Source organism: Cololabis saira, chromosome 6 (genome assembly GCF_033807715.1).
Source record: "Cololabis saira isolate AMF1-May2022 chromosome 6, fColSai1.1, whole genome shotgun sequence".
In the NCBI taxonomy this organism is placed as follows: Eukaryota; Metazoa; Chordata; class Actinopteri; order Beloniformes; family Belonidae; genus Cololabis; species Cololabis saira.
In genome coordinates, this window is record NC_084592.1 from 49,114,554 (window position 1) to 49,129,125 (window position 14,572).

At 44.9% G+C, this 14,572-nt stretch overlaps 1 protein-coding gene across 2 annotated transcripts in view; it reads right to left on the reverse strand.

Moving 5' to 3' along the window:
- med14 (mediator complex subunit 14) overlaps positions 1-14,293 on the reverse strand; it is a 78,625-nt gene extending 64,332 nt beyond the window's left edge. For both annotated transcript variants that reach the window (XM_061724228.1, XM_061724227.1), the window contains exon 1: positions 13,805-14,293. In XM_061724228.1, the coding sequence (XP_061580212.1) occupies positions 13,805-13,977 (173 nt within the window). In that variant the 5' untranslated portion in view covers positions 13,978-14,293. The remainder of the gene's footprint in view (positions 1-13,804) is intronic.
- Positions 14,294-14,572: the final 279 nt, after the last annotated feature.

Here is a 14,572-nt window from a genome sequence, read left to right on the forward strand (position 1 = left end):
CACCAAAAGTGGTTGTGAAGGGCGTGGTCACCTCGCCACGTCCATCCAGCCCTTTGGAGCAGACACGTGTTCTGTCTTCACAGGTGGATGTGGGGGTGGATCCGATCCCGCTAAATCCTGTGTGGTTTAGTCCGGCGATCCTGGATGAGATTGAAAAGGCCGTTCCGGCCCACCTTCCCAGCGCTGTGGAGTGCGCAGCTCGTCCGGACGGCAGGAAGGTAATGTTCATGCAGATTTTATTTTTTCATTGAGGCCTCTTTTAAAAAGTGTGTCCCTCTTCCTGTTTATTGTCCAAGAGGAGCTAAGTCGCAAATATGGTGTGAAAAAAGTCTGTATGGTTTTCGTTCCAGCAGAAGTCGACCGTGGAGCGCCGGGAGAGACGCGTCGCCTCCAAGAGGACCCGGGAGAAGCAGCAGGTTTGTTATATTTTGTCTGATTTATTTGAGTAATACTTATTTGGATTTGTTTGAGTATTTTGAGTAGACACACCATAGACAAAAACATTTTATTGTTATATTTAGTGAATAATTGTAACACAGTATTAAAATACATGGTTTCATTTTGTCAATGCAGTTCACACAGTTATTTATTTATTTATTTATTTATTTATTGTTTTAGGTGGAGGCACCAGCCGTGGAGGTGTCCTCCAAGCCAGCGCCTTGCAGTCCTAGGAGAGTGGTGGTGGAGCCTGGTGCGTCTGACCCTGCCCAGCCCCAGGAGTCCACCTTCCAGGAACATCCCAGCCAGGTAATTTACATCTTTTAACTGCTGCACCTCTGTTTTTACTCACTCTCTCACACACACACACACACACACACACACACACAGTTTCTGACCCAGGGTTGTGAACCACTGGACTCAGTAGTTTTAGTTTTAATACTTGTGTATTATTATACTTAGTGTATTTTGCTGCTATAATTTATGTACCCTTTTATTTAAGCAGTATTTGACATGCAGGACTTTTAATTGTAATGGAGCAATTTTACATTATTGTATTGGTACTTTCACTTAAGTAAAGGATGTGAATACTTTGTCCACCCATTGCTGGTTACCCATTGTCATGGTTGGAGGCATGTAAGGTATGTTAAAGAATATGAGATTAACGATGATAATGAAATGAATTATGATTAATGATGAGATTGATAATGATTGATCTGTCACTTATAAAATAAAATGTTACATCATGATAACAATGACAACATTCCTTAAAATGATTTCAGGATCCTGCCGTTGGTCCGAGCCATCGCACTCAATCTGTGAGGGCGTCGCATTCTCAGAAGGACAGGAGGTATGGAACCTTTTCTCGCAATCACCAGTGTACCTGCATGGCTCTGACCTTTCTCGCCTACCACCAGGAGGGGGTGGATTTTGACATGGTCTCACTTGATAGAGTGCTTGAACAGGGGAATGCACTCTATGTAGGTATCAAAGAACAGTTGAAGGCGGACAAAAGGTTCAAAAGCAACCACTTGACCATAGAGGAGATGCCGAAACAGGTTTTCACCGATTCGGATACCTACAATGTTCAGTTGGACATGTCGGACTTGAGGGTTGGTTTCTTGAAGGCTGTAAACGGCAGCCCTCGAAGCAGGAGAGGACTGCGCCTTCGTGAACAGCTGAACAGCCTCTCTCAAGGTGTCAACCTTGCTTTTCTCATTGTCATGCCTGAGTGCATTGCAGTGTTCCGTGACCGGTCCGGACGCTACGGGTTTTTTGATTCCCACTCAAGGTGTGCCAAAGGTCTTCCTCAACGTAAAGGAAAAGCAATTATGCTGACCTTCTCTGAATTGAGTGACATGGTTGAACATTTGCTTGTGCTTTTTCAAAACCGTGGCCCTTATGGCAGCTATGAGTTCATGCCTGTTTCCTTTACAAGTGACCACACACTCAGTGAGATGCCTGGGCAGTCGGAGGATGTGACCATCAAAAATCCATCAACGGCTGTACCAGTAGCACAATTGTTAGAAGAAACTAATATCCCACAGAAAACTAACTTCCGACAAACAAAGAATCAGGACTTGAATCAGCGCGTCAACATAGCACGTCCCACGACAGGCAAGGATTTTTCGAAAATCGAGAAACACATGCGAAGAAAGGCTATGCGTAGATCGAGTGAGTGCAAAAAGAAACATGTACCACCTGTAAACAAGGGTACAAGCATCACTAATAGAGCGCAGTATGAGAAAGAGAAATATGTCAGCAGTTTGGAATTTAGGCTGACAAAACTGCAGGCGATTAAAACCAAATACGCAAAAGACCGTTATCACCGAAAACAAAAGAAGAAGTACATCAAAAGAAGTTGGATGGATCTGGATAGTCACAGCAAACAGAAAACCTTCATGAAAAAGTACCTGAAGGAGAGATACAGCACTGATCCTCATTTTAAAATCAAAAAGAAAAACTACGTCAGCGAGAGGTATAGCACTGATCCTCAGTTTAAAAACAAACAGAAAAAGTACGTGAGCGAGAGGTATAGCACTGATCCTCAGTTTAAAAACAAACAGAAAAAGTACGTGAGCGAGAGGTATAGCACTGATCCTCAGTTTAAAAACAAACAGAAATGTTTAATGAAAAAGTACGTGAGCGAGAGGTATAGCACTGATCCTCAGTTTAAAAACAAACAGAAATGTTTAATGAAAAAGTACGTGAGCGAGAGGTATAGCACTGATCCTCAGTTTAAAAACAAACAGAAATGTTTAATGAAAAAGTACGTGAGCGAGAGGTATAGCACTGATCCTCAGTTTAAAAACAAACAGAAATGTTTAATGAAAAAGTACGTGAGCGAGAGGTATAGCACTGATCCTCAGTTTAAAAACAAACAGAAATGTTTAATGAAAAAGTACGTGAGCGAGAGGTATAGCAATGATCCTCAGTTTAAAATCAAACAGAAAAAATACGTGAGCAAGAAATATCACCACAACCCAGAGTTCAGGCTGCGTCACATACAACACTGCATCCAGAACAAAAAGGATAGACTCGCTAAAGATGCTGCACTTCGTATTCGTCACAAGTTGCAGTGTGCACTCAGGATTAAGAGGAAATACATGGACATCGTAAACTGCCGCCCGGAAACTGCACAGCCTGTGGTTAACCCTGTGATGGTAGAAGCCATATCGGTATTTCGGGAAAGAATTAGACATGGGCCCACACATGTCTGCACAGTGTGTCACAGAGCTCTGTTCCCCAATCAGGTAAGGCATTGCAACAGAGCCAAATATGTTAAAAACATTGGCGTGGTGGCTGCTTGCTTGACAGGTAAGTATGTCCACGTTTGTGACACAGATTGCTCAGCCCCGTGCACCGTTCCACAGGACAGGATGCGGGAGTGGATCTGCCACACCTGTGACAGCCACTTGGCCAGAGGACGAATGCCGTCCATGGCAGCTGGCAACAACCTGGAGCTCGCACCCATTCCCCCAGAGCTCGAACAGTTGAACGTGCTGGAAAGGCAATTGATTGCAAAGATCTTACCGTTTGCAAAGATAGTTGCCTTGCCCAAAGGACGTCAAAGAGCAGTACACGGAGCAGTTGTGTGTGTACCATCAGAGATGGAAACCACAGTCAATGCTCTTCCGAGGCCCAGCGCCCAAGCCCAGCTGTTGCAAGTAAAGTTGAAGCGCAACATAAAGTACAAGGGCTATCAGCACTTCTACACAGTTAACATGAAGAATGTGCTAGCAGGGCTAAGGATACTGCGAGAGACTCATTCAGAATACAGCAACATTGAGATTGATGACTGTGCTGAATTTGAAAGTCTCGAAGAGGGAGATGCTCCACAGGAAGCCCCAGATGCTGCACAGCTCAAGGAGCCCAGACATCCGGAAGGAGACATGGAACCCGCTGCAGGCACATCTGGTGAAAAGCAGCCCAATGAGGTGGACGACGACAAGGAAAAGGAAGACCTCAGGCCTGGTCTGGCCTTGGACACGTGCATGCAGCCTCTTGACATAGCACAGGAGGTTCTGTCATATGGGGATGGCATATTTAGCATTGCTCCTGCCCAAGGAAACAAACCTGTCGGTTTCTTTGCCATTCCTAAGCTTGAAGCCATGGCCTTTCCTGTTCAGTTCCCAACCGGAGAGAACACCTTGGATGAGGGCAGAATAATCCATCTGTCCCCAAGTGTGTACTTCAATTCAAGGCTCTTCTCTGTGGATGCCCGCTTTGCGAGGGACCAGAGTTATCTGTTCTTTTCCCAGTTTGTGACGGAAACGCACATCGCTAGGAACAGCATGTCCATCCAAACACGCAAGGGGAAGAAATTCACCAAAGATGGGAGGACAATTTCCAATAAGATGATTCAGGACAAAGAGGAGCTGGAACAACTCATCCAAAATAGGGATGCGACCCGTTTCATGCAACCCCTCCGAGGCACTCCAGCGTATTGGGAGAAAACGCTGCGAGATCTTTTCGCCATGGTCAGACAGTTGGGCAAGCCAACGTTTTTCCTAACGTTTTCTGCCGCCGAAATGAGATGGCCGGAGGTTATTGACATTATCAAAGCTCAACAAGGTGAGCAAGGGGACTTCTCAGAGCTGGACTGGAATGAGAAGTGTGAGATTCTCCGCAGTAACCCTGTGACGGTGATGCGCTTGTTTGAGAAGCGAGTGGATGCGCTCATGACAGATCTGCTCCTGTCACCTGCACAGCCCATCGGTCCAGTGGAGGACTACTTTTATCGGGTGGAATTTCAAGCCAGAGGTAGTCCACATATCCATATGCTGGTGTGGATCAAAGATGCACCAGAGATTGAGGATCCTGAGTGCTGCAAGGATGTCATCCAATTCATTGACCGCTATATATGCTGTCGGATGCCTGATGTGGACACGGACCCCGAGCTCCACAAAATAGTGTCTGAGGTTCAGGTTCACAGCCGCAACCACTCCAAAACATGCAGGAAAGGCAATGTATCGTGCAGATTTGGTTTTCCAAAACTGCCCATGGATCAAACGATCATTGGCTGCACACCTTGGGGGGCTGTTGATGATGGTGATGATGAAGATGTCAAGAAAGACGATGCCCAGAAAGACCAAGACTGTGGACAAAACGATGTTGGCGGGCATAAAAAATGTGGGGAAAAGTCCAAGGATTCCAAGAAGAGTCAGAAGAAGTCCAAGAAGAGCAAAAAATTCCTCTCAAAGCAGCAGCAGATGGCTAAGGAAAAGCTGAAGCCGGTGAGAGATCTTCTAATGGACCCAAATGCCTCTTTCAAGGACTTGGCAGAGTTGTTGCAAAAATGTGACTTGCATCCTGAAGAGTACTCGCACAGTGTCAGATCCCTCACCAGTGGAATGGTGGTGTACAATAAGCGTGACCCCAAGGACTGCTGGGTGAATGGATACAACCCTGACCTGTTGCGAGCATGGAACGCCAACATGGACATCCAGTATGTCATTGACGATTTCAGTTGCATCATGTATATGATGTCGTACGTCTCCAAGCCAGAGCACGAGATGACTGAATTCCTTGACTCTGTCATCCGTGATGTACGGAAATCTGGCGTTAATAAACAGGATGAGATGAAGCAGATTATGCAGGCGTATGCTAAACACCGAGAGGTTAGCGCTCAGGAGTCTGTGGCACGGGTATGCAGCCTACCGCTGAAAAAGTGCTCGCGTTCTGTAATTTTTATACAGACGGAGGACGACGGTATGAGAATGAGTCTTCCGATGAGCAGGCTGCAGAACATGGCCGCAGATGAAGAGGACGTTTGGATGGCAGGATTGCCGGAAAAATACATGCAGAGGCCTGATACAGGCGAGTTTCGAGACATGTGTCTGGCTGACTTCACATCCAATTACAGGGTCCTCTACGGTCAGCAACGTCAATCGGCTACTGCCATTCCCCTCCAGAACGACCACGGGTGTATCCAGAAGAGGACTTCGGGAAAACCTGCCGTCATCCGGTTTACTCGTTTCTCAGAGAAGAAAGATCCGGAAAAGTATTACAGACGGCTCCTAAAACTGTACTGGCCACACAGAGAGGATGCTGATCTGAAGCCGGAACGCTACCCGACCTACGAAGCGTTTTATAAAAGTGGTCGGCGTCCGGGCCGATTGCCTGTGAAAAAGTACGTCAACTTCAATAGAAGGCGCTACGAAGGAGAGGGTAGGAAAATCGACAAAGCCCTCGAACGGTTTCGAAAGGAGGGACCCATCCGCAACGCGTGGAATAGTTTTGCACCAGAGGTTGAGGTGGATCGTTTAGAGTGTGTCGCTCAGCGAGAAGCCATAAACCCTGGCGAGGAGGAACAGGAGCAGCTTCCAGATTTTCAGCTTCAAGGTGAGAGCAGTGGAGCCATGCCAGCAATCCAGGCGCCGGAATTGAGCCCCGACTTTGTGAGGAACATGTTTCGAAGCCTCAATGAGATGCAGGCGTCCGCCTTCTACGCCATACGCGAATGGTGTTTGAAACGCGTCTGGGGTCAGGATCCTGAACCCTTTTTTTACTTCATCTCTGGGGGAGCCGGTTGTGGCAAGTCCCATGTGATCAAGTGTGTTTATCAGGAGGCCACCAAGATTCTGCGCCAACTTCCCAGGTTACGCAATGAAGGTGACATGTCTAAGCCTTCAGTGCTGTTGGCGGCGTTTACTGGCACCGCCGCTTTCAATATCTCTGGCAAAACACTGCACTCACTGCTGAAGCTGCCGAGAAGCCTGAAACCTCCGTATCAAGGTCTCGGAAACACACTGGACGAAGTGAGGGTAACACTGTCCAATGCGGAGATCTTGATTATTGATGAGATATCCATGGTCTCTAAGGATCTGTTTTCCTATGTCCACTGGAGATTTCAGCAGATCAGAGGAAACAGGAGACCATTTGGAGGGATGTCTGTCCTTGCAGTTGGCGACTTTTACCAACTGCCGCCCCTTGGTAAAGGCAAACCGCTATGCGTTTTTGAGGATGATGTGCTCGACCTCTGGCAAGATTTCAAGCTGGTCAATCTGACAGAGATAATGCGGCAGAAAGATGATCGCACTTTTGCCGAGCTCTTGAACAGGATTAGAACCAGGAATAAGGAGGATCCGCTCAGCGCGGATGACGAAGCTCTGCTCGCTCAGGCCGTTGTGGAGGCCGGAGATTGTCCGACAGACGCCCTTCATATCTTTGCCACCAACAAAGAGGTTGACGAGCACAACGCTGCAATTTTAACTGCCTTAAAGTTGCAAGTTGTAGAGATTCCAGCGCAAGACTTTAGAAAAGATCTGCGAACTGGAGAAATGAAACCTGCGTATGATTCCTTTAAAGGCAATAAAAGGGATTTACCTGACAACCTGCAAGCGGCTCAAGGAGCACGAGTCATGGTGATCAGGAATCTCGATATTGAGGACGGGATTGTAAATGGCACTTTTGGAACAATTGCCAACATTGTCACCACCACCGAAGACGGACTGACTGTGGTCAAGCTCATTGGACTTGAATTGGATAATCCCACGGCAGGCCAGAAATTCCGCAAGAAGATTCAAGGGGCGGAGGATAACTTGGTGTACGTGGAAAGGTTCGAGGAAAGCACGAGCATAAGGGGGATGGTTCGACGGCAGTTCCCGATGAAGCTGGCCTTCGGCTGTACAGCTCATAAAGTGCAAGGCATGACTGTGCAGTCTGCTGTGGTGTCCTTGAAGCACATTTTTGAACCCGGAATGGCCTATGTCGCCCTGAGCCGGACGACCTCACTTCAAGGACTATGGATCAGAGACTTTGAAGAAAAGAAGATCTATGCGAATCCTAAAATCACCACATCGATGGAGACTATGAGTCACGCCTCATTCGAGAGTGCAAGACCGCTTTTGCACTTTGTCAAGACCGCAGACCACACTGGTCCAACTTTGACAATAGTCCATCACAATTGTCAAGGACTTCCGTCGCACATGGAGGACATCAGGTCCCACCATGAATTCAGACTTGCTGATGTCCTGTGCATCACCGAATCCCATCTGTCGGGATCATTTGTTTCTCCAGACTTCCAGCTGGAGGGATATGAGATGTTTGCGCGCAACAGAAATGTCTCATATTCTAACAGAGCGGATATGGCTATGAAAGATGGAGGTGGAGTTGCAGTGTACTACAGGAGCTGTCTACAAGCAGAGGCCCGACGGTACATTCAAAATGTGCCCGACCTTGAATTCGCCGTCGTCGAGGTTGAGGGTCCTGTCAGAGCATTGATAGCCACTGTGTACAGACCACCAAATATCCAACTTGACGTGTTTCTTGCAAACATGCAAAGCCTCTTGGACACTTTAGAGATGATGGGTTGCCAGCCTGTAGTGGTTTGTGGAGACTTCAATGAAGACTTGCTCTCCAAAGGGAAGAAAGCCATATGGGAGTTGTTTCGGTCCAGAGGCTATAGCCAGCTTGTTTCCGCTGCAACGACCGAAAAGCGGACACTGATTGATCATATTTACATATCGCAACCACAATGTTGCCTTCAATCAGGTGTGCTGCAATCGTATCACAGTTATCACGATCCGGTGTACTGTGTTTTGACTTCGCCAGAAGCGGGAGGCTTGTCTTCTGAGTGAAGTGGTTTTGCTTTAGTGGTGTTGTGTCTGGATGCCTGTGGGGAATGTGGCCTCGGGTCCAAGTCATCTGTGAAGTACTCTTTGGCAGAGTTCACAGCTTGTTGTTGATGGTGGTTGGGGTTGAGCAAGATGGCCTGTTGTTGTTGTTAGGGTAGTTGTTGTTAGGGTAGTTCTTGTGGTTCATTGTGTTATTTTCTTTTGGTATCTGGATGCTTATGGTGAATATGGCCTGGGGTCCAACTCATGGTGGTTTTGGGTTGAGAAAGGTTTCCTCTTGTGGTCTTTTATTGTGGAAAAGAGCCCTTGTAGGTATGTTGTTTAATTCGGAAAAGGTGCCCAGCCCAGATGAAATGGTAGGTATTCGGTAGGTATACGGTAAGTATTTTCATCCACATCCTTGTCATTCCCTCCCCTTCTCTCTTCCTTCCCCACCTTTCCCTCTCTAGCACCCCCTCTCTGTTTATCTGTTTTTGTGTATGTCTGTCATCTGTGTTTGTCTGCGTGTGCGTCTGTCTGCGCGCGTGTGTGTGTGTGTGTGTGTGTGTGTGTGTGTGTGCGTGTGTGTGCGTCTGTGTGTGTGTGTTAGCACACACTGCTGTGTGCTAACACAGGGTATGTGTGAAGCGTCTAGTGCAGTAGTGTGGTGCTTGGAGCTAGTGCATGTTGCTGCATTGTGCTGCTCTCTGCTCACTGCTTCTGCCGCTGGCTAGCCTTCTGAATGGAGGGTGAAAAGAAGAAGCTGACTTAGTTAGCTTCCTCCTGCCAGTACAAAGCCTCTCCACTACCAAGACTCCTGCAGTGCCTCCCCGGGGCCACACACGGAAACTGGGTACCTCATGGTCCCAGGCTAAACTGCAGGGGATCTCGGAGCAGCAGCGGGCCCTAGAGACACGGCGTCAGGGCCACCACTGTGTGGATAAACCCTGGTGCCTGTCAACCGCTGTCCCAGCTATGGGTGAATAGTCCCCCTGCAGGTGTAATATTGTCAGTTGTACTTACAGAGCCACTGAGGATGCAGGCAAGGTGCACTTACAGACAGAGGTGAGTATACTGTTAGATGTTAGTTTGATTTGACTTTTCAATGCTCACATTTCTTTGAAGTTTTTTAATCTTATGTTAAAAAAACTTTTCAACACACATGTATGAAGTTGTTTTCATTCTCCTTTGGTGTACAGCCAGGATCAGGCATACCTGGGCTGGCTACAGGAAGGGTCCAGGAGCAGCAGGAGCCAGTAGAGCCATGGATGACCTGCGGTTGGTCATGGGAAGAGCTGCAGCAATGTAGCAGCACACTGCTGCATCAGCGAGACTTCCTAGACGGTCCAACACGTGTCCAAGGGGCCACAGCAGCAGTTCAATGTGTCTCAGGCAGGTGCTCATCAGCCAGATGCTCTGCCAATGTATGCAGCTTTCTTCTTGATGATTCACTTGCTTTGAAAACTACAACTTATTGATTATTTCTTTGTTTCCAAATCAGGGCTACAACAGATCCAGGTAGCAGACCAAGTGACAACAGCAGCTCTGGAGACAACTCTATTGATGCAGCAACCACACAGAGGTAAGATTTTCTATTGTCCTGGTGTGTGAGCAATTGTAAGGCTAATTTGTATACTGAATTTAAATTCAGAAATAACTATGATGTATGTTGTGCTGATATCTCTGCTTTTGTGTATTCAGGAAAGAGGAAGATGACCACTGCTCTGCACTGTCCAAAGACATTCTGCTGCCACATGAATGCCCATCAGACAGAGGGATCCTCACTGGTTTTGATGTGGACCTTTGACCTCTGAGTCTCAATCCTTGTAAAGGACTCAGGACTTATTTTGTCCTCACATCTGTTGTGAATGGAAGTCTATTGTCCATATTTGCAACTTTAATTGTCACAATAACAGTTCAGTTTTTGATATTTTAATGAGAGGCTCTTGGTCTGACAAATCATGGTAGATTGACCCAGACTTCTCTATTCTTTTGTTCTGCATTGTAAGGCTTCAATTCTCTCAAAATTTAATTCTTGACATGTTTTTATGATCATAAACTTAACTGCATTATATTGTTTTATCTTTATGTTCTTAATGAATGTTGTCCACATGATTATTACTTACCTTTTGATTATCTAAATTACAATTGTATTATTAGCACAATGATCTTGTCTGCACCCATACAATTTTGAATGCATCTGTAATTTCATTCTTGCATAATTTTTATATTTTTGAAATATTATCTTAAGCTTAATTCACTTCAAGATTAATATTGTGTAAAACCATATACTACTTAAAGACATATGTAAAATGTTATGCAGAACAATTTACTTGAATCAGAGTTGTTTACTTTGTTGAATATTTGACATTTAATAAACATGTTTGTACAGTACTGGTTTTGTCCTGGTGTTCCATATAATAGAGGTGTTATTGATGATTATTATATAATTTAATTTCTAAATGTATTGAATTAACTGTTGTTTGACCATATGATTATCATCTGGGCAAATGGATACAGACACACGCACATGTGCAATGATGTCATCGCTCACTTCAAGCTCCAAGCCTTCAAGATTTTTCCACTTTCTTCCATACATTATCATCATACTCCCACAGTTTTTACTCTACATGCAGAGTACATGCATAGACTCACTCATTCAGTCACTCAAACACAGACACACACTCACTAGCTCTACTCTCTCTGACACGCACGCACGCACACACACCCACCCACACACACACACACACACACACACACACACACACACACACACACACACACACACGTCCATAGGTGTGCATGAACTCTTCAGGGAAACACACACACAATCCTCAGAAAACGAAAGGTGGATGTCCTGAAGCAAGGCCGGAAGCTGAAGTGCTCTAGTGTATATCTAAATGATCACCTGACGAGGAGAAACGCCTACATTGCCCGCCAAGCACGTGTTCTGAGGAAGGATAACAAAATACAAGCCACCTGGACTGCCACCTGTAAGATCTACATTAAGCTTAATGGAAACCCAGAGGTTGCAAATACACTGCTTATCCATGAACTTTCAGAGCTGGATCAATATGTCTGATGAATGTGATGATGATTTAACAACTTGAGGTATGTGATAAGATGACTGGTATAAACAAACTACCCTCAGGCTTAGTCCTTGCACATATTAACATGTAGTTTGAGGAATAAAATCCAAGACCTTTCTTTATTTTTGCAATTGAACAATATAGATATTCTTGCAATTTCTGAAACCTCCTGGACAGTTTTATAAACAATTCAGAAGTTTCTATAAGTGGCTATTCAATTTATAGACGTGATAGAAATAGGTTTGGAGGTGTGGCCATTCTAATACATGACCATTATCCTGTTAAATTGAGACATGACTTGATGGTTGATGATGTTGAAGTGTTATGGCTGCAGGTACATCTCCCCTATTTAAAACCAATACTTGTTGGATGTTGTTACAGGCCACCTAGTGTCAGGATAGAATATTTAAATGCATTATGTAATATGCTAGATAAAGTGACTGAAGAAAACGGAGAGATGTACTGGATGGGTGATCTGAACATTGATTGGCTATCTGATGAGTGTGCTCTCAAGAACAAGCTTAAATATATGACTGATATGTGTGGTTTATCCCAATTAATTTATCAACCTACAAGAATTTCTATTAACACTGCTAGATCTCCAACATCAAAATGTATCCATCATATTTTCACTAATACCCCTGATATGTGCTCCACACCTGTTTTTGTACCAGTTTAGTGACCATAACTGTGTGGCTGTCTCCAGGAGAACAAAGCGTCCTAAAGCCTGTCCCAATATTATGGTAAAAAGAACTTATAAGACATTCAATGAGGATAATTTTCAAAAGTGCTCCTTGGATTGATTCTGAATTAAAGAGTTTAATGGCTCAAAGGACTAAGAAGGTTGCTGTTCTCTTGTGGACAGAAAACTTTATTGTATACAAAGGCATCATGTGACCAAAGTGAACAGAGTCAAAAAGAAAAAACTTCTATCAGAAAAGAATTTCTGACAGTGGTACGGACAGTAAGAAATTATGGAATGTACTTAATGAAATTATGGGGAAAAAATCTACCTGTACCTCTTTTGTTGAACTGAATGGAGTTTATTTAAATAAGCCAACTCAGATTGCAAATTATTTCAAGGATTATTTTGTTAACAAGGGTTCTAAACTCAGAGAGAAAACGCATTGTACTGTTGATACTAACTCAGATGAGCTGATAAAAAAATTAATTATGAAAAACAAGTTATGTCATTTTGAATGTCATCTGGTCAGTGTTTTGCGGGTGGAATTGCTGCTGAAATCTTTGACTGTTGGTGGGTCTGCTGGAACTTGGACAACTTGGACAATAGGCTATTGAGATCATCTGCTGCGGTAATTTCGAAGCTTCTCTGTCACATGTTCAACAGGTGTCTGATTAGTGGTGTGTGTCCTAAACTTTGGAAGGAGGGTTAGATCATTCCTTTACCCAAATATACAAAATCAACTTTCTGCGGTCCAAATAGTAGGCCTATAAGTATTTTACCTGTTCTCAGTAAATTATTGGAGATGATAGTATTCAAGCAAGTACAAGATTACTTTTCTTACAATGATTTAACAACAATGTTCCAACATGCTTATAGGTCTGGCCACTCCACCTGCACTGCAATGACACAGATGTCCAATAACTGGTTAACATCAATTGATGACTCGATGCTTGTGGGAACAGTATTGCTTGACTTCAGTGCTGCCTTTGATGTGATTGAGCATGACATTTTAATTTCTAAACTCATTAATTATGGTTTTAATTTTTCTGCAATTCAATGGTTTAAAAGCTATTTGTCTGAAAGGTCACAAAAAGTTTATTTTAACGGTGCCTTATCGCATAGTAAGTCATTGGACTGTGGAGTCCCCCAAGGTAGCTGCCAAATCGCGATCATCCGGCAGTAGTCCGTGGCACTTCAAAATTTCCCGGGAATTTTGGTCTAGTTATTATTATTATTAACTTACAGCTCCGCCAGCAGTGTTATCTCGTGGTAATAATAGTAATAGTTTAATAATAATAGTTTAATAATAATAATAATAATAATAATAATTCTTACAGTTCTGCTAACAGTGTTATCTCGTGGTAATAATAGTAATAATAGTTTAATTGTAGTTATTTTACTTACAGTTCTGCTAACAGGGTTATCTCGTGGTAATAACAGTAATAATTAATAATAATAACTTACAGTTCTGCCAGCAGTGTTATCTCGTGGTAATAATAGTTATATTATAGTTATTATATTAAATAATAACTTACAGTTCTGCCAGCAGGGTTATCTCGTGGTAGGTTCTCTGCAGCAGGAACTCGATCAGCAGGCTCAGCCGGACTCCCTGGGCCGCCGGGGCTCCTGCTGCGGGCTGGGGACCCGACACCACCGGCCCCCCGAGGGGGACCAGCTGGCCCTCCGAGCCGATCTGCACCGGGGCCATGGTGGGGGCGGTGAGGCCGGTTAGAGCCGGTTAGCCGCCGGTTAGCCGTTAGCTGCTAGTTAGCTGCTAGTTAGCTGCTAGTTAGCTGCTAACGGGCTAGGAGCCGCTAGGCTGCTGTGGCGGGAGAAAACGGTGCTCCTAGCGGCGGCTCCTCGCGACGGTACCGGTACAGAACTATCTCAACATGTCCTCAGAACAGTTTATGAGCGGGATCCGGTTCCTCTGGGAGAGACGAAGAGAAGCTGCAGAAGCTGCAGATGTTTCTGTTACTCGGACCGAGGGGACCGCAGCCGCTCCGCCGCCATGTTGGCTGTCAGCGCCGAGTACCGTAATACCGGGAAAAGAACAGAGCCGTAATACCGGTGATAAAAACCTTACCGTAATACCGGGAATACAAGTACCGTAATAGCGGTGATAAAAACCTTACCGTAATACCGGGAAAAGAACAGAGCCGTAATACCGGTGATAGGAACCTTACCGTAATACACCTACTAGAACATTACCGTAATACCGGTTAAAGAACAGAACCGTAATACACCTAACAGAGCTGAGCCGTAATGCCGATAATAGAGACGGGCCGTAATACCGGTAACTT